The following is a 27,338-nucleotide window of genomic DNA, read 5'->3' as shown; positions in this document are numbered from 1 at the left end:
AAAAATAAACCATCAATCATTTTCTTCCTCCAGATGAGGGGTATGTCTGATAAATCACTCCGGCTAGTGCTGTCCACATTCAGCAACATACGGGAGGAGCTTGGACATCTTCAGAATGACTTGACAGTAACATTTATTTTGATTTTTCTTTCCAAATCTTTTCTAGTTCCTAGCTTCATAACATAGAAATCAAAGCATTCAGTATACCTTTTCAAAATTTAATACAACACAACAACATTGTGCTCACCCAGATATAGTTATTTTCTTGAAACAGTTAATTGGGGTTGGGAGAGAGGAGTTAAGAGTTATCCAATGTGAAAATGAAAGAAAGTTGGGTGCACACTTATTACTTAGTTTACTGCTAAGGTAATTTAATGCTTAAAGCCAGGGAGTAGTTTGTAAAATTAGAATAATCTGACTCTGATTCAGAATTTCCCCTTTTCTGTAATAATAAAGCATATTTTGAATTTCTTTGAATACTTGAAAACTTCTTTCTCCAAGAACTTAACATTTTCTATTTTCTATTCTAATTGGTGTTCTTCATGACATCAGCTAGATACATTCAGAATACGTTCCATACAATGAATAACTCCTTGAGGACTTTGGAGTGGGTTTTCTTGTTTCTGGGTTCTGATGAACACATTTAGGCTCTTAATTTGAAAATTCACCACCTGCTGGGATTAACAAGGGTCTTTGTAGATTGAAGAAAAACATTAAAATAATTCAAAAGGTTCTGCTTCATTGTACTTACAATTAGTCAATTCATCAAAATGTCCATCGATGTGGGTTTTTAAATTTTCAATCCTTTGTATCCCATAGTTTGATTAACTTTTAAGAATTCTGTTTTATTAAACAACTACAAATGAAACAAATGCTTATTTAAACCTTCCAATGTAAACAGGTCTTTGTATTACATAACTGTTGACAGGTTTCTGTAATTCTGAGTCATAAATAATTTTGCTTCTAGTCACTGGAAAATGACAAGATAAGATTTGAGAAAGACTTGGCATTCAAAGAAACTCAAATAAAAGAGTATGAAGAACTCTTAGCATCAGTGAGAGCAAATAATCGCCAGCAGCAGGTAAGTTGACATTTTCTTTGATAATAAATTTGATAGTTTTTCATATGCACAATTACTAGCACATTGGAGTTATGAGATATAATCCAGACAATTAAAATATGATAGAACAATTTGTTCATATGGGAATTGAGTGGCTTTGGGTATTTCCAATTACTGAAGCCCTCTCAGAAAAATAGATAACCCCAAGTATTTTAGATAGAAAGTATATACAATCCACAATTATCTGTTTTGTTGGGTGACAAAAATTGTATAAATATTGAAAATCTAAGTTCACTCGTTCATTTAATCTACTAATGTGTCAATAAAAAAGTTTTTGTAGATCTTAACACATGTTTGTGCAATGAATAACTGAATGAATGAACTCTAGAAGATTTCTCCATATACCTGAGCAGAGAAGATTCTTAGGAAATCGTAATGAGCCTCTGAGGCCTGTCCATTCCTAAAATTCACTCCCATGACAGTCCCAAATTTTGGCTGGGTTTTCATTTGTCACATAATCAGGCATATGGTCATTTTGGTGCCTACTAGAAGGCAGGTTACGGTATTGTCAAAAAGCAGCAAGAGTCAGATTGCTAGATTGGTACATTGAACATTCATCTAATCTTGATTCCTTCTCACTCAAGATAGGCAAGTGAGGGTAATGTCTTTCATAGCTGATTTAACTTGCCTTTTAAGGTTAAATATATAAGAAAACTGGGCATGGAAAAATATCAATATTTGCTTTGTTTCATTGAATTAATCAACTAAAAGCACTCTCTCCAAAAGTAGAATCCATTTGTCTTATTTACTGTGTCTTCTTTACAGCAACGACTTGAAGACTCAACCTCAAAATGCCAAGCATTGGAAGAAAACAATCTTTCTCTTCGGCATACACTATCAGACGTAGAATATAAACTAAAAGAACTGGAATACTGTAAGCGTAATTTAGAGCAAGAGAATAAAAATCTTAGAGTGCAGGTATTCAAATTTTATTTTAAATATATGTTATTGCCTTAGTTATATGGTTGTAATCCTAGCATTGGATATATATATATATATATATATATATATATATATATATATATATATCCACTTCATCTCGAGAAAATATGTAGACTGCTTTCTGATGATCTCACATGCAGTTAGGTCTTAACTCACTGCCATTTGAGCTGTGTAATGCAGTTCCTAAAAATCACTCTCATTATTTCAATGTCTTGTTTAATCAAGTGGTTTTCATCTATTAATGTCTTGTAATATAATATGTATTTCCTTCATAACAGTCTAACTACAGAAATTTATTTTGTCTTGTGTAGCTTTCAGAGACTTGCACAGGCCCGATGCTGCAGGCTAAAGTGGATGAGATTGGCAACCATTACATGGAGATGGTAAAAAACTTAAGAATGGAGAAAGATAGAGAGATCTGCAAACTAAGGGTATGTAGATCCTACACTGCATAAATACACAGTTCAGCACAAACTTTCTAATAAGATAATGATAGTCTCAAGTTTAATGCTACAAAGAAAAATCAACCAAAGGTAGAGTTTTAGGAGTATGCCATAGAACCATTTGTTTAAATACATATCACTATGTAGGGAATATTGTTAAATTGTCTTGTAATTTAGCTTCATCTTTTCTAGGAAAGCAAAAGAAGACCTTAAGTTCAGGGTTGTTGATTTTTAATTTCTATTTTTTTTTGGTGATGGGGGAACACTTTATGATCTTGCCTAAAGCCTGCTCTATGCAGCCAAGCAACTTTCAAGATTATCCAGTGAAGCCACATTTGACTTCATAAAATAGAATTTGTTCAAAAGTCTGCTGATTTTTCTTGCAGATTTCCTCCACTGGTTTCTTTTCCATATGAACGTTACTAATAACACTTTAACCTAAACAACCATCTGTGCACACATAATGCAGTAAAGAGGGAAATGGACAGGATTTGCAGTCAGAAGACTTGTCACGGAGTTGCAGCTATGTTGCTTACTAGCTGTTGTGCCTTTGTGTCTCTGGATCTCATTTACCTGTTTTGTAAATAAAGATTATAATAATACTTATCTTGGAAGGCTGCTGTGAGGACTGAGATGAGTCATGAAGGAGGAATATGTTGTGAACTGCAAATTATGATATAAGATTTGTTATTGAGTTTTCCTTAATTAGTATTTGAAGGAATATAAAGTACCTGTTTCCTTAGCTTTATTTTAATTCTTGTTGCCTAGGACTTTTACTTAAGTAATGCCTAAGCCTAAATAGTAAAGTTACCTTTTAAAAATGAGAAATTTCTTGGACTTCCCTGGTGGTCCAGTGATAAAGAATCCACCTTACAATGCAGGGGACTCGGGTTCGATCCCTGGTCAGGGAACTAAGATCCCACATGCCATGGGGCAACTAGAGTCAATGCGCCACAACTACTGAGCTCGTGCACCTCAACTAGAGAGCCTGCATTTCCACAAACTACAGAGCCCATGTGCTCTGGAACCTGTGCACCACAACTAGAAAAGGGAAAACCTGCACGCCACAATTAGATAGAAGCCTCAATGAAGATCCCACGTACTGCAACTAAGATCTGACGCAGCCAAAAATAAAAAATAAAAAAATAAACAATAAATCTTTTTTTTTTAAACATCTTTATTGAAGTATAATTGCCTTACAATGGTGTGTTAGCTTCTGCTTTATAACAAAGTTAATCAGTTCTACATATACAATATGTTCCCATTTCTCTTCCCTCTTGCATCTCCCTCCCTCCCACCCTCCCCATCCCACCCCTCTAGGTGGTCACAAAGCACTGAGCTGATCTCCCTGTGCTATGCGGCTGCTTCCCACTAGCTATCTATTTTACATTTGGTAGTGTATATATGTCCATGACACTCTCTTACCCTGTCACATCTCACCCCACCCCCTCCCCATATCCTCAAGTCCATTCTCTAGTAGGTCTGTGTCTTTATTCCCGTCTTGCCACTAGGTCCTTCATGGCCTTTTTTTTTTTTCCCTTAGATTCCGTATATATGTGTTAGCATACTGTATTTGTTTTTCTCTCTCTGACTTACTTCACTCTGTATGACAGACTCTAACTCCATCCACCTCATTACAAATACCTCCATTTCATTTCTTTTTATGGCTGAGTAATATTCCATTGTATATATGTGCCACACTTTCTTTATCCATTCATCCGATGATGGGCACTTTGGTTGCTTCCATGTCCTGGCTATTGTAAATAGAGCTGCAATGAACATTTTGGTACATGACTCTTTTTGACCTATGGTGTTCTCAGGGTATATGCCCAGTAGTGGGATTGCTGGGTCGTATGGTAGTTCTATTTGTAGTTTTTTAAGGAACCTCCATACTGTTCTCCATAGTGGCTGTATCAATTTACATTCCCACCAACAGTGCAAGAGTGTTCCCTTTCCTCCACACCCTCTCCAGCATTTATTGTTTCTAGATTTTTTGATGATGGCCATTCTGACCGGTGTGAGATGATACCTCATTGTAGTTTTGATTTGCATTTCTCTAATGATTAATGATGTTGAGCATTCTTTCATGTGTCTGTTGGCAATCTGTATATCTTCTTTGGAGAAATGTCTGTTTAAGTCTTCTGCTCATTTTTGGATTGGGTTGTTCGTTTTTTTGTTATTGAGCTGCATGAGCTGCTTGTAAATCTTGGAGATTAATCCTTTGTCAGTTGCTACATTTGCAAATACTTTCTCCCATTCTGATGGTTGTCTTTTGGTCTTGTTTATGGTTTCCTTTGCTGTGCAAAAGCTTTTAAGTTTCATTAGGTCCCATTTGTTTATTTGTGTTCTTATTTCCATTTCTCTAGGAGCTGGGTAAAAAAGAATCTTGCTGTGATGTATGTCATAGAGTGTTCTGCCTATGTTTTCCTCTAAGAGTTTGATAGTGTCTGGCCTTACACTTAGGTCTTTAATCCATTTTGAGTTTATTTTTGTGCATGGTGTCAGGGAGTGTTCTAATTTCATACTTTTACATGTATCTGTCCAATTTTCCCAGCACCACTTATTGAAGAGGCTGTCTTTTCTTCACTATATATGCTTGCCTCCTTTATCAAAGATAAGGTGACCATATGTGCATGGGTTTATCTCTGGGCTTTATATCCTGTTCCATTGATCTATATTTCTGTTTTTGTGCCAGTACCAAACTGTCTTGATTACTGTAGCTTTGTAATATAGTTGGAACTCAGGGAGCCTGATTCCCCCAGCTCCATTTTTCGTTCTCAAGATTGCTTTGGCTATTCGGGGTCTTTTGTGTTTCGATACAAATTGTGAAATTGTTTGTTCTAGTTCTGTGAAAAATGCCAGTGGTAGTTTGATAGGGATTGCATTGAATCTGTAGATTGCTTTGGGTAGTAGAGTCATTTTCACAATGTTGATTCTTCCAATCCAAGAACATGGTATATCTCTCCATCTATTTGTATCATCTTTAATTTCTTTCATCAGTGTCTTATAATTTTCTGCCTACAGGTCTTTTGTCTCCTTAGGTAGGTTTATTCCTAAATATTTTATTCTTTTTGTTGCAATGGTAAACGGGTGTGTTTCCTTAATTTCACTTTCAGATTTTTCGTCATTAGTGTATAGAAATGCAAGAGATTTCTGTGCATTAATTTTGTATCCTGCTACTTTACCAAATTCATTGATTAGCTCTAGTATTTTTCTGGTAGCATCTTTAGGATTCTCTATGTATAGTATCATGTCATCTGCAAACAGTGACAGCTTTACTTCTTCTTTTCCGATTTGGATTCCTTTTATTTCTTTGTCTTCTCTGATTGCTGTGGATAACACTTCCAAAACTATGTTGAATAATAGTGGTGAGAGTGGGCAACCTTGTCTTGTTCCTGATCTTAGTGGAAATGGTTTCAGTTTTTCACCATTGAGGACAATGTTGGCTGTGGGTTTGTCATATATGGCCTTTATTATGTTGAGGAAAGTTCCCTCTATGCCTACTTTCTGCAGGGCTTTTATCATAAATGGGTGTTGAATTTTGTCGAAAGCTTTCTCTGCATCTATTGAGATGATCATATGGTTTTTCTCCTTCAATTTGTTAATATGGTGTATCACATTGATTGATTTGCATATATTGAAGAATCCTTGCATTCCTGGGATAAACCCCACTTGATCATGGTGTATGATCCTTTTAATGTGCTGTTGGATTCTGTTTGCGAGTATTTTGTTGAGGATTTTTGCATCTATGTTCATCAGTGATATTGGCCTGTAGTTTTCTTTCTTTGTGACATCTTTGTCTGGTTTTGGTATCAGGGTGATGGTGGCCTCATAGAATGAGTTGGGGAGTGTTCCTCCCTCTGCAATATTTTGGAAGAGTTTGAGAAGGATAGGTGTTAGCTCTTCTCTAAATGTTTGATAGAATGCACCTGTGAAGACATCTGGTCCTGGGCTTTTGTTTGTTGGAAGGTTTTTAATCACAGTTTCAATTTCAGTGCTTGTGATTGGTCTGTTCATATTTTCTATTTCTTCCTGGTTCAGTCTCGACAGGTTGTGCATTTCTACGAATCTGTCCATTTCTTCCAGGTTGTCCATTTTATTGGCATAGGGTTGCTTGTAGTTATCTCTCATGATCTTTTTTATTTCTGCAGTGTCCGTGGTTACTTCTCCTTTTTCATTTCTAATTCTATTGATTTGAATCTTGTCCCTTCTTCTCTTGATGAGTCTGGCTAATGGTTTATCAATTTTGTTTATCTTCTCAAAGAACCAGCTTTTAGTTTCATTGATTTTTGCTATTGTTTCCTTCATTTCTTTTTCAGTTATTTCTGACCTGATCTTTATAATTTCTTTCCTTATGCTGGCTTTGAGGTTTTTTTGTTCTTCTTTCTCTAATTGCTTTAGGTGCAAGGTTAGGTTGTTTATTCGAGATGTTTCCTGTTTCTTGAGGTAGGCTTGTATTGCTATAAACTTCCCTCTTAACACTGCTTTTGCTGCGTCCCATAGGTTTTGGGTCGTCATATCTCCATTGTCATTTGTTTCTAGGTTTTTTTTGATTTCCCCTTTGATTTCTTCAGTAATCACTTCGTTATTAAGTAATGTATTGTGTAGCATCCATGTGTTTGTATTTTTTACAGATCTTTTCCTGTAATTGATATCTAGTCTCATAGCGTTGTGGTCGGAAAAGATACTTGATACGATTTCCATTTTCTTAAATTTACCATGGCTTGATTTGTGACCCAAGATATGATCTATCCTGGAGAATGTTCCATGCGCACTTGAGAAAAATGTGTATTCTGTTGTTTTGGGGTGGAATATCCTATAAATATCAATTAAGTCCATATTGTTTAATGTATCATTTAAAGCTTGTGTTTCCTTATTTATTTTCATTTTGGATGATCTGTCCATTGGTGAAAGTGGGGTGTTAAAGTCCCCTACTATGATTGTGTTGCTGTCGATTTCCCCTTTTATGGCTGTTAGTATTTGCCTTATGTATTGAGGTGCTCCTATGTTGGGTGCATAAATATTTACAATTGTTATACCTTCCTCTTGGATCGATCCCTTGATCATTATATAGTGTCCTTCTTTGTCTCTTGTAATAGTCTTTATTTTAAAGTCTATTTTGTCTGATATGAGAATTGCTACTCCAGCTTTCTTTTGATTTCCATTTGCATGGAATATCTTTTTCCATCCCCTCACTTTCAGTCTGTATGTGTCTCTAGGTCTGAAGTGGGTCTCTTGTAGACACCATATATATGGGTCTTGTTTCTGTATCCATTCAGCCAGCCTGTGTCTTTTGGTGGGAGCATTTAATCCATTTACATTCAAGGTAATTATCGATATGTATGTTCCTATTCCCATTTTCTTAAATGTTTTGGGTTTTTTATTGTAGGTGTTTTCCTTCTCTTGTATTTCTTGCCTAGAGAAGTTCCTTTAGCATTTGTTGTAAAGCTGGTTTGATGGTGCTGAACTCTCTCAGCTTTTGCTTGTCTGTAAAGGTTTTAATTTCTCCATCGAATCTGAATGAGATCCTTGCTGGGTAGAGTAATCTTGGCTGTAGGTTTTTCTCCTTGATCACTTTAAGTATATCCTGCCACTCCCTTTTGGCTTGCAGAGTTTCTGCTGAAAGATCAGATGTTAACCTTATGGGGATTCCCTTGTGTGTTATTTGTTGTTTTTCCCTTGCTGCCTTTAATATGTTTTCCTTATATTTAATTTTTGACAGTTTGATTAATATGTGTCTTGGCGTGTTTCTCCTTGGGTTTATCCTGTATGGGACTCTCTGTGCTTCCAGGACTTGATTAACTATTTCCTTCCCCATATTAGGGAAGTTTTCAACTATAATCTCTTCAAATATTTTCTCAGTCCCTTTCTTTTTCTCTTCTTCTTCTGGGACCCCTATAATTCGAATGTTGGTGCGTTTAATGTTGTCCCAGAGGTCTCTGAGACTGTCCTCAGTTCTTTTCATTCTTTTTCCTTTATCCTGCTCTGCAGTAGTTATTTCCACCATTTTATCTTCCAGGTCACTTATCCTTTCTTCTGCCTCAGTTATTCTGCTATTGATCCCATCTAGAGTATTTTTAATTTCATTTATTGTGTTTTTCATCATTGCTTGGTTCCTCTTTAGTTCTTCTACGTCCTTGTTAAATGTTTCTTGCATTTTTTCTATTCTATTTCCAAGATTTTGGATCATCCTTACTATCATTATTCTGAATTCTTTTTCAGGTAGACTACCTATTTCCTCTTCATTTGTTAAGTCTGGTGTGTTTTGACCCTGCTCCTTCATCTGCTGTGTGTTTTTCTGTCGTCTCATTTTGCTTATCTTACTGTGTTTGGGGTCTCCTTTTCACAGGCTGCAGGTTTGTAGTTCCTGTTGTTTTTGGTATCTGTCCCCAGTGGCTAAGGTTGGTTCAGTGGGTTGTGTAGGCTTCCTGGTGGAGGGAACTAGTGCCTGAGCTCTGGTGGATGAGGCTGGATCTTGTCTTTCTGGTGGGCACGTCCACGTCTGGTGGTGTATTTTGGGGTGTCTCTGGCCTTATTATGATTTTAGGCAGCCTCTCTGCTAATGGATGGGGCTGTGTTCCTGTCTTGCTAGTTGTTTGGCATAGGGTGTCCAGCACTGTAGCTTGCTGGTCGTTGAGTGAAGCTGGGTCTTGATGTTGAGAAGGAGATCTCTGAGAGATTTTTGCCGTTTGGTATTACGTGGAGCTGGGAGGTCTCTTGTGGACCAGTGTCCTGAAGTTGGCTCTCCCACCTCAGAGGCACGGCCCTGATACCTGGCTGGAGCACCAAGAGCCTTTCGTCCACACGGCTCAGAGTAAAAGGGAGAAAAAATAGAAAGAAAGAAAGAAAGAAAGAGGATATAATATAGTGAAGTAAAACAAAGCTATTGTAAAGCAAAGCTATACAGACAAAATCTCACCCAGAAGCATATATATATACACTCACAAAAAAAAGGAAAAGGGGAAAAATAAATATATCCTGCTCCCAAAGTCCACCTCCTGAATTTGGGATGATTCGTTATCTATTCAAGTATTCAACAGATGCAGGCACATCAAGTTGTTTGTGGAGTTTTAATTCGCTGCTTCTGAGGCTGCTGGGAGAGATTTCCCCTTCTCTTCCCTGTTCGCACAGTTCCTGGGGTTCAGCTTTGGATTTGGACCCGCCTCTGCGTGTAGGTCGCCTGAGGGTGTCTATTCCCCGCCCAGACAGGATGGGGTTAAAGGAGCAGCTGCTTCGGGGGCTCTGGCTCACCCACGCCGTGGGGAGGGAGGGGTATAGAGGAGGTGGGGCGAGCCTGCGGCGGCCGAGGCCAGCGTGACGTTGCACCAGCCTGAGGCGCGGTGCGTTCTCCCGGGGAAATTGTCCCCAGATCACGGGACCCTGGCAGTGGCGGGCTGCACAGGCTCCCGGGAGGGGCGGTGTGGAGAGTGACCTGTGCTCACACAGAGGCTTTTTGGAGGTGGCAGCAGCAGCCCCAGCGTCTCACGCCCGTCTCTGGGGTCCGCGCTGATCACCGCGGCTCGCGCCCGTCTCTGGAGCTCGTTTAGGCGGCGCTCTGAATCCCCTCTCCTCGCGCACCAGGAAACAAAGAGGGAAGAAATAGTCTCTTGCCTCTTCGGCAGCTGCAGACTTTTTCCCCGGACTCCCTCCCGGCCAGCTGTGGTGCGCTAACCTCTTCAGGCTGTGTTCACGTCGCCAACCCCAGTCCTCTCCCTGCGATCCGACCGAAGCCCGAGCCTCAGCTCCCAGCCCCACCCGCCCCGGCGGGGGAGCAGACAAGCCTCTCGGGCTGGCGAGTGCTGTTCGGCACCGCTCCTCCACGCGGGAACCTCTCTGCTTTGCCCTCCGCACCCCTGTGGCTGCGCTCTCCTCCGTGGCTCCGAAGCTTCCCCCCTCTGCCACCCGCAGTCTCTGCCCGCGAAGGGGCTTCCTAGTGCGTGGAAACCTTTCCTCCTTCACGGCTCCCTCCCACTGGTGCAGGTGCCGTCCCTAGTCTTTTGTCTCTGTTATTTCTTTTTTCTTTTGCCCTACCCAAGTACGGGGGGAGTTTCTTGCCTTTTTGCAGGTCGGACGTTTTCTGCCAGCGTTCAGTGGGTGTTCTGTAGGAGCAGTTCCACGTGTAGATGTATTTCTACTGTATCTGTGGGAAGGAAGGTGATCTCCGCGTCTTACTCTTCCACCATCTTCTCTCCTCCTCCTAAACAATAAATCTTAAAAAAAATAAGAAATTCCTAATTGGCATTTCAGTTCACATATTACATTCATAAAGCTCTTTAAATGTTTATAACTATTGGTATTTTGCTCTTCATTTCATAACTAGCTGTATGACTTTATGTCACTTAACCTCTTTGGAACTCAGTTACCCATTTTGTTAAATGAGAATTATAATAATTCTTAGTTCTTTTTAAATCCTTAGACTCAATTAAATCAGTACCAAAAAGATGTTTCAAGAAGAGAAGGAAGTTGCAGTGACTTCCAACTCAAGATTCATGAACTGACAAGCTTGTTGGAAGAGAAGGATTCCCTTATAAAGCATCAATCAGAGGTAACAGAGAAGGGGTCAAGGTGGAGATGAACCATACAACTCAGCCCTGTTGGATAAATACTTCCCACAAACTATAAAAAGACATGTTTCCAAGACTTACTTTATTTATGAAGTAGAATGTGAGTGCCTATGAGAAGCAGAAGACTCACATTTCAGGAGAAATAATTCAAATAAAAGCTAGAATTGAAGCAAAAAATATGTGCTATTGTGCCTTTAATAATTTTAAGACATTGATTTTCTACCTCATTAGCAGTCAAACTCCCAATAAGGCTGTGAGCTGCTTCAGCAAGGGACTGTGTTATATTCCTTTCTGTGTCAGTAGCATGTAGCCCAAGATCTGTCATAAAATAGGTACTGAAGGAAGAAACTACCCAAATGGTGGCTAATGTTGTATTGCTGTTATTGAACTAATGGTACTTGTAGTAACGTTCAGTGATAGATTTTCTCTTAAGAAACAATATCTGCTTCCATATTGAAATTTCATACTTTTCTTTTATAGCTACACATTTAAATCTTTGGAACAAAAGTTTTCACATCTTCATCTTGAGAATCATGCTCATTCTATCTCATGTTATCCCTTAAGTATAGAACCAGTTAGTGGATTCCTGCAGAGACTTATAATGTAACTGATTAGGTACCATGAAGCAAGACTATAGGGAATTCAACAAGTGGGATTGGAACATTCTTACCTCAAGGCTAAAAAGGAAGGGAAAAAAGTAATTATTCTTAGTAACCTTGTTAAATGATCAAACATACTTCTTACCTCATGTTTCTATGGTTTTCAAATGATTATATTGTTTTTTATTTGTAAGGAACTCTCGAAGTTGAGACAAGAAATATATTCATCTCATAACCAACCCTCCAGTGGTGGAAGGACAACTATTACCACTAGAAAGTAATGTATTTTTAATGAAATTTGGATATGACTTTGGTTATGATAATCCAAATTATAGCATGTTTAACTGATATATACGCCCCTAGACAGAGTTTGGTGTTTTCTGCTGGCCAATAATTCTACTGAAGAATGAATGTTCACAAAAAGACATAGCTATTATGGTCAACAAAATTCAAGAGCACACTTTTACTGTAGTTACAATACAGTAAATACAATGAAAGTGAAAAGCAAATAATTAGTTGTTTAACCAACCATATTAGTCAGGACTCTTTCAGTTGCACATGGCAGAAACCCAACTTAAACTGGGAATTAGTTAATTCACGTAATTGGGATTTCTTGGTGTCCAGATGGATTTGTGTGATCAAAATATGTCTTCAGAAATCTGTCTTTATCTTTTGGCTCTGCTCTTTCCTGCATAGACGTCATTCTTAGGCAGGGTCTCTCCTCATGTTAGCAGTGTGACCATAGCTTACATCTCAACAATTTAGCAAAACCAAATAGACAGTGACTCTTTATGAATAGTTTCAGCAAAAGTCTATTTTGGATATTTCATATAAATGGAATAATCAAAATGTGGTCTTTGGTGACTGAATTCTTTCACTTTGCATGTTTTCAAGATTCATCCATGTTTTAGCATGCGTCAGTACTTTATTGATTTTTGTTACTAAATAATAGTCCATTTTATGGATGTACAACCTTTTATTTATCCATTCATCAACTGATGGACATTTAGGGGCTGTTTTCAATTTTGAAAAATGCTACTGTAAATATCTGGGTACAAATCTGTGTGGACATATGTGTTCATTTCTTTGAGTATATAAAGAAGAGTAGAATTGCTGAGCACATGGTAACTCTGTTTAACTTTCTGAAGAACTGCTAAACTTTTCCAAAACAGCTGCACCATTTTACATTCCCACCAGTGGTGTAAAAGGATTCCAATTTCTCTCTATCCTCCTAAACATTTGTTATTGTCTATCTTTTGGGTTGTAGCGTTCTAAGGGGTGGGAAGTGGTATCTCATTGCACTCTTGATTTGTAGTTCTCCAATAATTAGTGTTGCATAGTATTTTTTCATGTGCTTATTGGCCATTTGTATATCTTCTTGAAGAAATGACTAAAGTCTTTCTTCATTTTTAAATTGTATTATTTTCTATTTTATTGTTGAATTGAAAGAGATATTTATATATTCTGGATACAAGTCCCTTACCAGAGATATGATTTGCAAACATTTTCTTCCATTCCATGGATTGTCTTTTCACTATCTTGATTGTATCATTTGCAACACAAGTTTTTAATTTTGAGAAAGTCCAATACATCTAGTCTTTCTTTACTCACTTGTGCTTTTGGTATCATACATAAGAAACTATTGACTAATACAAGGTCATTAATATTTACACCCACATTGTCTTCTAAAGAGTTTTATATTTTTATCTATTACATTTAGATTTAGGATCCATTTGAGTTAATTTTTTATATGTTGTAAATTAGGTATCCAAGTTCATTCTTGTGAATGGGGATATCCAGTTGTCCCAGACTCATTTATGGAATATGCTATCCTTTCCCCCATTAACTTGACTTGGCATCCTTGTCAATCAAACTACCATAAATGTAAGGGCAAATATATAGACTCTCAGTTTTACTCCATTAATCTATTTATCTGTCTTTATGCTAGTACCACACTGTCTTGATTATTATAGCATTTTAGTTAAGTTGTGAAATCAGGAGTGTGAGTCTTTAAACTGTTCTTTTCAAGAAAGCTTTAGCTGTTCGTGGTCTTTTGCTTTTCCATATGAGATTTAGGTTAAGCTTGTTAAGATCCCACTGGAATTTTTACAGAAAATTCATTGAATATGTAGGACACTTTAGGTATTATTGCCATGTAAATGAAACTGTCTTCTGGTCAATAAGCATGGGATCCTTTTCAATTTAGATCCTCTTTAATTTCTTTTTCAAAAAATTTTATTGGAGTATAGTTGATTTACAATGTTGTGTTAACATTCAGGTGTACAGCAAAGTTAATCAGTTATACATATACATATATCCACTCTTTGTTTAGATTCTTTTCCCATACAGGCAAGTACAGAGTACTGAATAGATTTCCCTGTGCTATACAGCAGGTCCTTATTAGTTATCTATTCTATATATAGTAGTGTGTTAATGTCAATCCCAACCTCCCAATTTATCCCTCCCCCGCTTATCCCCTGGTAACCATGTTTGTTTTCTACATCTGTGACTCTACTTCTGTTTTCTAAATAAGTTCATTTGTACACTTTTTTTTAGATTCCACACATAAGCAATATCATATGGTATTTGTCTGAGTCTGACTTACTTTACTCACTATGACAATCTCTAGGTCCATCCATGTTGCCACAAATGGCATTATTTTGTTATTTTATGCAATAGTCCATTGTATATATGTACTGCATCTTCTTTATCCATTCCTCTTTTGATGAACATTTAGGTTGCTTCCATGTCCCAGCTACTGTAAATAGTGCTGCAGTGAACACTGTTCTGCATGTATCTTTTTGAATTATGGTTTTCTCCAGAAATATGCCCAGGAGTTGGGTTGCTTGGTCATATGGTAGTTCTATTTTTAGTTTTTTAAGGAACCTCCATACTGGTCTGCATAGTGGCTGTACCAATTGACATTCCCACCAACAGTGTAGGAGGGTTCCCCTTTCTCCATACCCTCTCCAGCATTTATTGTTTGTAAATTTTTTGATGATGGCCATTTTGACTGGTGTGAGGTGAAACCTCATTGTAGTTTTGATTTGCATTTTTCTAATAATTAGCAATGTTAAGCATCTTTTCATGTGCTTTTTTCCACCTGTATGTCTTCTTTGGAGAAAAGTCTATTTAGATTTTCAGCCCATTTTTTGATTGGGTTTTTTGATTTTTTGATATTGAGCTTCATGAACTGTTTGTATAGTTTGGAGATTAATCTCTTGTGGGTTGCTTCATTTGGAAATATTTTCTCCCACTCTGAGGATTGTCTTTTTGTTTTGTTTATGGCTTCCTTCATTGTGCAAAAGTTTTTAAGTTTACTTAGATCCCATTTGTCTTTTTTTGTTTTTATTTTCACTTTCACTATGCTAGGAGGTGGATCAAAAAAGAGTTTGCTGTGCTTTATATCAAAGAGTGTTCTACCTATGTTTTATTCTAAGAGTTTTATAGTGTCTGGCCTTACATTTAGGTCTTTAATCCGTTTTGAGTTTATTTTTGAGTATGGTGTTAGGGAGTGTTCCAACTTCATTCTTTTACATGTAGCTCTTCATCTAGTTGTTCTTGTAGGTTTTTTTCTTGCTCCTTTGCCTGCAACATATTTCTTTGTCATCTCATTTTGTCAGACTTACTGTGTTTGTGGTCTCCTTTCCACAGGCTGCAGGATTGTACTTCCTCTTGCTTCTGTTGTCTGCTGCCTGGTGGGTGAGGTTGGTCCATTGGCTTGTGCTGTTATCCCGTTGGTAAGGTGTTTGATTGGTGTTGTGGTGATCAGAGCCTGCCCTGGATATTGAGAGGACCTCCCCTTTGCTCCCAGTGGCTGTTACTGCCCTGTCAGGGGCGGGGTCTTCTCCCTATTTGTTGGAGTAGAGTGCCCTGGATCTTTTTCTTGGCTGTGATTCTGATCTGTGGTATGGTGTGAGGTATGTGGGATTGGAGGACTCCCACTGGGAGAGAAGCCAATGAGTGTTCCTCCTCTGGAGGTGTTCACTGTGAATGTGCTCTGTTGTGTCCTCTTTCATCCGTTGTGTGGACTCACAAAGTACACTGCTGTTGGCACTGCTCTTGGTCCCACCTTAACTGTGGGTATGCCAGCAATTGGCCCTGGTGACTCTCAGGCATTATTTTCACCCAGTCACTGGCACAGATCCACTGAGGTCAGATCCTAGGACTGCAGTACTCATTCACCTGGACCTGCCGTGGGAGCTATGGAGGCTGCTCAGACTCTGGTCTGGTGCATTTCCCGTGTGTACATGTCCACAAATCCCACAGCTGCTAATGCCATATCCATCCGAGCTGCAGGGGTTCTTGTCCTTTTGGATGTTTCACAGGTGCTGAATTTAGGAAACCATCAACAGAGGTGTAACTCCACAGTTCATTCAGCTCCGAGGAGAGATTTCAGCTCTTCTTCCTTAGTCACACAGCCCCTGGCTCTCAGTGGTGATTTCAGCCCCTACTCTGGGTGGATTTCCTAGTGGTGGGAGCTATCCTTCCCCTTCTGGGACAGTGGGGCAGGCCCAGGTACCCACTGTCAGATTTCCCTGTAGTGAGAGCTATCCATGTGCTCCCTGGATAGTGGGGCAGGTCCTGGCACCCACTGGTGGACTTCCTTGTAGTGAGAGCTATTGGGGCACTCCTGGCACAGTTGGATGGGTTCCAGTGTCTGCCTGTGGGTCTGGAAGAGGTGGCCAGTGCCTGCCTCTGGAGACCAAGATGGAGGTGGTGACTCACACCCACCCTGAGAACTCCTCTAGGCAGTGTCCCGTTGACTGGGAGCACTCATAGGGAAAGAAGCTTGTGGTCCCATCCCTCTCCTCATGCACCTCCCAATAATGGTGCCTTGCTTCTCTGGTGGGCCAAGGCTTCTTCATGGTATACTTTCAGTTGCCACTGCCTGACCTCTTCAGGCTGCTTCCACACCTATCCCTGGTCCTCTCTCTGGGACTGAACTTCCGAGTCTGAGCTTCAGCACCCAACCCCCACCCTCACGAACAGAGGAGTGTCTCAGGTTGGGGAGTGCAGGGTGGCAGTGCCAACCCTCTGTGCAGGTTACTCTCCATTTTGCCTTACACGAACTGGTTGCTGCTCTCCCCTCTTAGGCTCCAAAACTCCCCCTTCATCCAGTCCGATCTCTCCACTGGTGAGCAGACTTTCCAAGGTGCGGGAACCTTTCTTCTTTCCCAGCTCCCTCCCTGTCCTGATTCCTTTTTTTTTTTTTTCCTTTTGTCTTAGCAGGTTATATGGAGGTTTTCTTGTCTTTTCAGAAGTTTGAGGTCTTCTGTCAGCTCTGTTTTGTAGTTTGTATCTCTCAAGGAATTGGTGCATGTCATCTAAGTTATCAAGTTTTTTTTGGCATAAAATTGTCATAATACTCCTTTATTATGTTTTCAAGACAAAGGATCTCCTTTAAAATTTTAAAAATTGAGATATAATTAACTTATAACATTATTTTAGTTTTGGATGTACAAAATAATGATTCACTATATGTATACTGCTAAATGATCACCACAATAAGTCTAGTTAACACCCATCACCATCCATAGTTACAAATTTTTTTCTTGTGATGAGAACTTTTTAAGATCTAATCTTTTAGCAACTTTCAATTATCCAATGCAGTGTTATTAACTATAGTCACCACACTGTTCATTACATCCCCAGGACTTATTTATTTTATAACTGGAAGTTTGTACTTTTTGACCACTTTCACCCATTTTGCCCACTCCCACCCCCCACCTCTGGCAACCACCAATATATTCTCTTATCTATGAGTTCATTTGTTTTAGATTCCATGTATACGTGAGATAATATGGTATTTGTCTTTCTCTCTCTGACTTATTTCACTTTGCATAATGCCCTCAAGGTCCGTCCATGCTGTCATAAATGGTAGGATTTCCTTCATTTATAGCTGAATAATATTCTAGTTTGGGGCAGGGTGGTGGTGGGATGAATTGGGAGATTGGGATTGACATATATACACTAATATGTATAAAATAGATAACTAACAAGAACCTGCTGTATTTTTAAAAAATAAATAAAATTTAAAAAAAACTAAAATATATTCCAGTGTGTGTGTAAATATATATATTATATATATAATATTTTATTTATCTATTCTAACATTGATGCGCACTTACATTGATTCCATGTCTTGACTATTGTAAATAATGCCACAGTGAACATGAGGGTGTAGATATATTATAGTGTTTTCACTTCCTCTTGATAAATACCCAGAAGTGACATTGCTGGGTCATATGCTAGTTCTATTTTTAAGTTTTTAAGGAACCTCCATACTATTTTTCATAGTGGCTGCACCAGTATGCATTCCCACCCACAGTGCACAAGGGTTCCCTTTTCTCCACATCTTGCCAACACTTGCAATTTCTTGTCTTATTGTTAATAGCCATTCTAAGACATGTGTGAGGTGATAGCTTCTCTTTCTTAATATCTGTAAATTGTGTGCTCCTTCTTTGCTAACTAGTCTGCTTAGAACTGTATCAATTTTAGTGATATTCTTAAAGATTTTTCATTATTGTTTTTATCTATTTTAGTGGCTTATTGGGTATATTACTTTTTTATGATTGTTATAAGTTTTAAAGTATTCCTTTTTATCTTATCACAGTCTCTTCAAATAATATACCTCATCACATGTAGCATACAAACTTTATGGTAGTATACTTCCATTTCCCCTTCATGATTTTTTGCTATTTTTTTCATCTATATGTACTTTTTTTTTTAGTCCAAATTTTTTTATTGAGGTATAGTTGATCTACAATATTAAATAAGTTTTAAGTATACTACATAGTGATTCACAATTTTAAAGGTTATATTCTATTTTTAGTTACTATAAAGTATTGGCTATATTCCCTGTTTTGTACAATATATCCTTATAGCTTATTTCATTTTTTTTTTAACATCTTTATTGGAGTATAATTGTTTTACAATGGTGTGTTAGTTTCTGCTGTATAACAAAGTGAATCAGCTATACATAAACATATATCTCTACATCTCCTCCCTCTTGCGTCTCCCTCCCATCCTCCCTATCCCACCCCTCTAGGTGGATACAAAGCACCGAGCTGATCTCCCTGTGCAATGTGCCTGCTTCCCACTAGCTATCTATTTTACATTTGGTAGTGTATATGTGTCCATGCCACTCTCTCACTTCGTCCCAGCTGACCCTTCCCCATCCCTGTGTCCTCAAGTCCATTCTCTACGTCTGCATCTTTATTCCTGTCCTGCTCCTAGGTTCTTCAGTACAATTTTTTTTTAGATTCCATATATATTTGTTAGCATACAGTATTTGTTTTCCTCTTTCTGACTTACTTCACTCTGTATGACAGACTCTACGTCCATCCATCTCACTACAAATAACTCAATCTCGTTTCTTTTTATGGATGAGTAATATTCCATTGTATATATGTGCCACATCTTCTTTATCCATTCATCTGTCGATGGACACTTAGGTTGCTTCCATGTCCTGACTATTGTAAACAGAGCTGCAATGAACATTGTGATATATGACTCTTTCTGAATTATGGTTTTCTTGGGGTATATGCCCAGTAGTGGGATGGCTGGGTCGTATGGTAGTTCTATTTGTAGTTTTTAAGAAACCTCCATACTTTTCTTCATAGTGGCTGTATCAATTTACATTCCCACCAACAGTGCAAGAGGGTTCCCTTTTCTCCACACCCTCTCCAGCATTTATTGTTTCTAGATTTTTTGATGATGGCCATTCTGACTGGTGTGAGGTGATACCTCATTGTAGTTTTGATTTGCATTTCTCAAATGATTAGTGACATTGAGCATCCTTTCATGTGTTTTTGGCAATCTGTATATCTTCTTTGGAGAAATGTCTATTTAGGTCTTCTGCCCATTTTGGGATTGGGTTGTTTGTTTTTTTTATATTGAGCTGCATGAGCTGCTTTTAAATATTGGAGATTAATCCTTTGTCAGTTGCTTCATTAGCAAATATTTTCTCCCATTCTGAGGGCTGTCTTTTCGTCTTGTTTATGTTTTCCTTTGTCGTGTAAAAGCTTTTAAGTTTCCTTAGGTCCCATTGGTTTATTTTTGTTTTTATTTCCATTACTCTAGGTGGTGGGTCAAAAAGTATCTTGCTGTGATTTATGTCATAGAGTGTTCTGCCTATGTTTTCCTCTAAGAGTTTTATAGTGTCTGGCCTTACATTTAGGTCTTTTATCCATTTTGGGCTTATTTTTGTGTATGGTGTTAGGGAGTGTTCTAATTTCATTCTTTTACATGTAGCTGTCCAGTTTTCCGAGCACCACTTATTGAAGAGGTTGTCTTTTCTCCATTGTATATTCTTGCCTCCTTTATCAACGATAAGGTGACCACATATGTGTGGGTTCATCTCTGGGCTTTCTATTCTGTTCCATTGATCTATATTTCTGTTTTTGTGCCAGTACCATACTGTCTTGATGACTGTAGTTTTGTAGTATAGTCTGAAGTCAGGGAGCCTGATTTTTCCAGCTCCATTTTTCTGTCTCAAGATTCCTTTGGCTATTCGGGGTCTTTTGTGTTTCCATACAAATTGTGAAATATTTTGTTCTAGTTCTGTGAAAAATGCCATTGGTAGTTTATCTCACTTCTAAGGCAATAGTCTTTTGTAGTATTTGCCTGATGCCCTCTAGTATTAGGAGGTCTTTCCATTCTGGTTAGTGGAACACAGACTGGAGTTTCCTTTACTATGTGAACTCCAGGAGTTTGAAGACTGCTCTTTTTCAGTGCTTCTTTCCTCAGCCTCAGTAGCTTTTTCACAAGCCTACACTGATCAGTGCTCACCCCAAGACTTGTGGGGGAACTCTCTACAGATCCCGTGACCTCTCTCCAACTATGTAACTCTCTCCTGTCTGGTGTTCTGCTCCACAAATTCTGACTCCAGGCAGTGAGCTAGGCACTTGTAGGGCTCATGTCATTTGCTTCCCTTCTCTGGGATCACTGTCTTGTGCAGCCAGTGGTCCATTATTGCCAGAAGCAAAAGTACTTCCCTCTTACTCTCTTGAAAATAGCAGTGGTAAATCTTTGTACCACTGAGAATAGATTTTCTTTTTAGAAAGAGTTAAAAGTCATTCAAAGCCAAATTAATTAAATAAGGAGGATCAAACTAGGAGTGACTAAAAAGTAATGAGAGTTATTTTCTTGTCCAGCTTGTAAACGAACTTTTTTTTCTGTATAGGTACAGGTCACAATATCCAATCCTAGGCCTCCTGTATGATGACTTTGAATATATACCACCAGGTAGTGACACACGGACTACTGTGATTGAGAAAACAGAAGACAAATGGACTTGTGTAAGTTCACTTGGGCATTTCTCGAGTATATAATTAGGGAGAAAAAATCCTAAGGCCATTGTGTTGTGTTAGCAGAGTTTCTCAACCTCAGCACTATTAACATTTTGGGCTGGATAATTTGATGTGGGGGGACTGCCCTGCACATTGTAGGACATTCTAAAACGATGTAGAATCTGACTTTTAACACTATGAAAATGACAGCCTTTGTCTTGTTATGTTAAAAACTTCTTAGGTACTGAAAGCAGGTAAAACTAATCTATGGTTATTAAAGTCAGGAAGTGGTTGGTTATCCTCAAGGTCGGGTACTGATTGGAAGGAAACAAAAGGAGGACTACTGGGGTACTAATAATATGCTGTTTCTTGATCTGAGTGATAGTTGCATAAACATGTTCAGTTTGGGAAAATTCATTTAGTTGTACACCTATATGTGCACTTTTCCTATGTTTATTATACTTCAATAAAAGTTTTAAAATGCTTAAGTATATCATGATGAGCAATAGATAAATATATGTCAATCAATTATTCTGTAGAACCTTTTGAGGAAATTTTTAAATGTAGATTTATCATTAATAAAATACTGCAGATGTATAATTAATAAATTACTACAGATGCAGTTAATAAAATTAAACATCTGTTAAATAACTCACTTTAAAAAATTATCTTTTGGTTGAACAAGCTCAAATATTTGAATAAACCAAAAAATTCAGAAAGTTGTTAGCTCTGAAGAACTTCTCTGACTACAATCAAGCCATCAATCTTGTGTATATGATTATCCATTATCAGTGAAAGCAACCAACACTTAGTAACCCTAAAATAAAAATTTAAGCTTTGAAATATATTGTGCTTCTTAGGTCATTAATTAGTTGAGAATAATTTATTACTGATTATTTATTGATAAAGGGTACTTGGTGGCCCAAGAACCAGATGAGCAACAAGAGAAAGTCAGCATAGGATTTAAAATTTGTCACTCAAAGTTTATTTGATTCTGAAATTTAATACTGAGAAGCAATTGCTGCTACTAACCACATGTGTCTCAGAGGTGGCATCAATGTGAAGACCTACCAAATAAAGGGTCTACAAAATAATAGTCATTACTTCTCCTTTCATTAACAGCATACAGCAATGAACATCAAACTCAATATCTGAAGGGACTAGATACTGATAGCAAATTCAAAATATATTTAAGTAAATTCACAGATGATAGATCTGTATTTATTAACAGAGACTTTTGGACATATTTAACCTCTAACTATAACACCAAGGAGTAAATCTACTCACATCTCCCTCCCTTGTGCTTAAAATCATTTGAAACATATACCTTGGCTAAAGTCAGACAAACCATTGTTTCATTGAATATACATATAAAAAGTGCCAAAACAGTGCCATACTTTTCCCTTGGTATTATTCATATCAATTTAAATCATTTTTACAACTGTGTGCATACAATTACAATGTTTTAAATTAATTATAAGCCATTCTAAACTGACTTTTTTTTTCTTTTCTAGCCGTGAATGAATCTCCAACTCAAAGGAATTTTTTTTGTCTTCATTAGTACTTTGTTATTTTTCCATAACTAAAGTCAGTCAATATTTTGAACCATGCTACTACCCAGCAAATCTAATGGAATTAATTAGATATACAGATGAGAGTTTCTCCAACCATTTATAAGGCCTGAATCCTTTCTATCACATTTTTGTATTCAGCATAGCAACACGCCATTTTTTTTTTTTAACATCTTTATTGGAGTATAATTGCTTTACAAGGGACAACACACTGCTTTTAAAGCTCAATTACAGGCACTGTAGGACTTAATCCACTATTTTTCAATAGGGTGCTTCCTAGACACTGAATTAACTTTGTTGGGGTAGAGATTTTACAAGTTATTCCATTAGAAGATTTTTCTATGATATTAGATGTGCAATTTAGCTACAAGAGTAAATACTGTGTTTTAACAACAACAACAAAAAGCAATACTATTGAATTAAAAATATACAGCATATATTTGCTTTTCTCACATTAGACCTTGTGATTAAAAGAGGTGATTTATTACATGCTATTTATACCTCTTGGAGACAGAACTAAATCAAAGGTGATGATTAATTTCATTTAGCAGGGAAGTGGGAAGTATATTTTTTAAAATACCTAAATCCACTAAATTGTACATTATGCTATTATGGTTCTAAGTACATACCAGTAGCTTGGCAAATCTGTTCTTTTGAAGCATATCATCCCCAAATGAGCCCACCCACTTCCTTAAAAACCTGTAACACTATTATTGTAGTAGAGGGTGGAAGGAAGGTGGGCTTTTTTTATAGCAGTAGACAAAACAACATTGAAATACTGTGTAAAAGCTTAGGGAATAAAAATAGCAAAAACAAATACTTGATATATGTATTCTACTTGGGAGAGACTTTATAGTAGAATATTTAATGTACTTAGAAGTTGGTTGATAAATTGGGTTCTAATGACCTCACTAAAAGTGAACTAAAGTATTTTCTAAATACATTAGTAGATAAGAATGAAATTTTAAAATGTCAAACCCTTTGGTTAAAGTTAAGAATTAGCAAAAATTAAAATGTTTGCATTTGACAAAGTATAGATTAAGGTAACAAATAAATTTGGGTTTACATGTGAATGAGATTTTGCACTGAAATGTCTCTGCAAGTAACTATATAGAATTCTGTCATTCTTTATAATTATATTCTAATAATTATCCATTATACTAAGAAACTGTTAAGATAGGAACATATAAGGCACTACATGAAATCAAACCACAAATGAAGAGAAAAAATGCTTTTAATACTTATATAAATATCCAAATAAGTCTTGATATGAAGCTAAAAGCTTTATTTTATTTTCTTAATACCTCGACTAAAATGTTAAGCTTGGGGACATCCTGGCGGTCCAGTGGTTAAGACTCTGCCCTTCCACTGCAGGGGGCAAGGGTTTGATCCCTGGTCGGGGAACTAATATCCCGCATGCCGTGCAGTGTGGCCAAAAAAAGAAAATATATTAAAAAATATTAAATGTTAAGCTCTATAATGTGGATTGATACAATTCCAGTCTTATTAGTTATTTTGTGGTAGAAAATGTTAATATTCTTTATGAGCTATGTAGTCCTTACATTTTTTCCCTTGATGTAGAAACAACAGGGTAGTTTCTCCTCTGCTAACTACTCATATGTGTAACTGTAATTATGCCATGTTATCTACCCATTGCATATAAATGGAAGTTTTTAGTAGCTTGATAGAAAAGTGCCACCATAACTGTCTGAAAATTAGAACAAGTGTGATTTTCCTAAAATACCCTTAAATAAAAATAACAGTGTCCAAAATTTGGGATAGTTAAGAAGTCAGCACTTCATTGGCTCACTTGATCCATGCATAGTGAGAAATGGGGGTCATAACAAGATGCTTATTATACTTAACAAAGTTAAATGTATTTCTTTTCCAATTTTTTATTAAGTTCAATAGAAATAGTAGTGATTCTTTTCCTCTCACAAGTTTCGCACAGCTTATCTCTGAAAATTGCAAAGATATTGTCAGATGAGGAATGCCTGTTTATCTAATTTCTATTCCCAGCATATTTTGCTTTAGATGTTGAATAAAATGGAGACTGTGCAATGACATGCAAAGTAATTTGTTTAAGTGTGTAAATAAAATATATATCTGTATGGTCTTTGTGGAAGTCCTAGTAGGAAACATGCGGAATGGAGTTTTAGCTTAGCTGTATACTCTTTTCAGGAAGTTATTATCATGTGAATGTTTATGTTAGAGCTAACAAGCACCACTATAAAAATAATCCTGATGTGGACTACTAGAGACAACAGTTTAACATAGTTGGACCTCTGGTTGATGCAGGTTTCTGCTTTAAATGAGAATTTCTTTGCTTACAAACCTAGTCTTCTAAGTTCTGTAATTCACTAAGTTCATAACTAGATGCCATAAAGCATTCTTCCTATTTTTGGTAATGGTGCTTTAACTGTAATACTTTGTCTTTACACAAACAGTACAAAAGGAAAAAAAATAAAGCTCAAAAAATTGCATGTCACCACCCAATTTAGATCACTTTAACAAAAAGCCATTCTCACTTCTTTCCTGTTATAATCTACAAAGATAACATGTGGAAATAATTCCCTCGAAAGTAAATAATAAGCCATGAAAAGACTTCCCTACAAGGTCTCTCTCTCCCACCACATACCATTACTGAATTTACTGGATTTCCATAGTACTTTTTTGTCCAATAAAAAAGTACAACATATTTCAAGCCCATCCTAGGATAAATAAAATATATTTTTTAAAAACAAAGAATGGAATAAACAACTACATCTGTCTTATAAAACCATTAATCTTTAGTGACAAAATAAGACATACTGCTTTTGAGTCTACAAAGGAAGACTGGAATTGTTGTATGACATGATTATAATACATGATAGCCAGGCAGTCTTGGTAATCTTGGATTGGTCTCTTGTAGATGAGATGTTAAGTCCAGTTCTTAATCTGTGCTGTTTTCCTTCAAAAATTCTTAAAAATCTGTCTGGGATTTACTTCAGATTAAGCCAGTGAGAGAAGGGGTCATCAAAATAAACCAATGAGAGGCAGGTTGGTGAAAGTAGGAGTGAGGAAGAGTAAAAATGAAACAAAATTGGCCATGAAGTGATGATTGCTGAAGCTGGGTAATGGCTATATGGGGGTTCATTATATGGTATGTGGTTGGAAATTTTTTACAATAAAAGTTATCTGTCATACTACATCTATCATACATATCTTTAAGGGAAGGCCAAGGTTCAAACTGGTGGTTGTCCTGTATGAGACGTGAATTGGAGAGGTCTACCTGAATAATTCTAAATATTTTCCTCTCCATCATGGTATAGGCCACTTAGAAGTGACAATCAGACAAATCCATCTCCACATAATGACCCTAATGACCCTGAACTGTCCTGGAAAAGTGCCTTTTATTTTTCTTTTGTCTGTAACATGGGCTGAATTCTTATGTGTTCTATCTTGGCTGTTTTCTAGGCCCAATTTATAAGAAAGAAAATCCATTTGTTTTTCTCCAGCACCACTGTAACCACGAACAACTGGAATAACCTCTTCACATGGCTGCCTGCTTCCTTTGGCCCCTGTACAATACATTCCTCACACAGCCTCCACAGTGATCTTGAAAACGTAAATCACATCATATCACTCCTTTCCTTAAAACCCTCCAATGACTTCCCATTTCAAATTCTCACAGGTCTCATCCCTTATCAGTCCCCCTTCACCATGATCCAGCCAAAGCTGGTACCATCTCAGGTTGTTCGCATTTGCATGTGTGTTTCTCTGCCTTGAATGCTCTTGCTCTTGCACAAGATTTTCATGACTGGTTTATTCCTGCCACTCATGTCTCAGCTCAAATGCCAAGTCCTCAGTATGGATCTCCTCTATCTACTCACCCATAGATATTTGTTTAAGCAAAGTTGGCAAAGTGTACAGGAATTACACTGGGGGCTTTGTCTAACACCTTACTATTTCTATGGTGGTAACACATTGGGGGCTTGCTAGAAATGCAGAATTGTAGGCCCTGGCCTACACCTACGGAATTAGAATATATATTTTAATAAGATCCCTAGATGAACTCTATAGAATTAAAGCTTAAAGCACTGGTCTAACATGTAATAGCTAATAGATTCTTTTTCTCTTAGTGATCACTAAAGAATAACATAACTGACAAAGAATCTTAGCAATAGTGCTATATATTATATCCAGGTACATGGATTCTACTGAATGCTGACTAGTTTGAATACAGCACGTTATTTTTACGCTCATTTGCAGAAATCTTTCCCAAATACTTGATTTAATATTTTTCCTTTTGAACGTATATTGGTCTATTGGGAATATAATTAGATTCATTTTTCAGGATTGTGTTACTTAAGCAGGTTAAGAATTTTTAGTTTTCTCTGTAATACTAAGTCTCAAGTCTTAAGATGGGCAACTTAAAACATTCCATCACGGTTTTAGCAAAAACAAAATTTTGAGGAATAATCATGCCATAGTCATCATAATTGTTTAAATTCCTAGCTCATGTTGTTAATGCACAAAATTCTACAAGACACTAAACTGCAGACAAAATTGCCTAAGAGCAATTTTAAGTGAAGTCTTTTAATGAGGGACACTGCAACACAACTTTAAATAAACTCATAAAACCCTGAAGTGCAATAAATGCTTTTTATTGTATGCTCATTTCAATGAGTAACATTTAGAAATAATCATCGCACGTAACAGTGACAATCTTATTTTACAGCGTGTACATCATTTACAATCACATGACACACAATTTTAGATTTCCAAATTTAATATTCTGAAGTTAAGAAAGATAAAAAATTTATT

General features: G+C 37.1%; 1 protein-coding gene across 1 annotated transcript in view; it reads left to right on the top strand.

Moving 5' to 3' along the window:
* Positions 1-22,550, top strand: part of POF1B (POF1B actin binding protein) — a 95,431-nt gene extending 72,881 nt beyond the window's left edge. Inside the window, exons 9-16 of the mRNA XM_059910710.1 lie at positions 34-126; positions 968-1,081; positions 1,886-2,038; positions 2,374-2,493; positions 10,922-11,050; positions 11,863-11,945; positions 20,856-20,970; positions 22,476-22,550. Coding sequence (XP_059766693.1) covers positions 34-126; positions 968-1,081; positions 1,886-2,038; positions 2,374-2,493; positions 10,922-11,050; positions 11,863-11,945; positions 20,856-20,970; positions 22,476-22,481 — 813 coding nt within the window. The 3' untranslated portion in view covers positions 22,482-22,550. The remainder of the gene's footprint in view (positions 1-33; positions 127-967; positions 1,082-1,885; positions 2,039-2,373; positions 2,494-10,921; positions 11,051-11,862; positions 11,946-20,855; positions 20,971-22,475) is intronic.
* Positions 22,551-27,338: the final 4,788 nt, after the last annotated feature.

Source organism: Balaenoptera ricei, chromosome X, assembly GCF_028023285.1.
Source record: "Balaenoptera ricei isolate mBalRic1 chromosome X, mBalRic1.hap2, whole genome shotgun sequence".
NCBI lineage: Eukaryota > Metazoa > Chordata > Mammalia > Artiodactyla > Balaenopteridae > Balaenoptera > Balaenoptera ricei.
The sequence above is the reverse complement of the archived record's forward strand: the minus strand, read 5'-3'. Positions and strand labels throughout refer to the sequence as shown.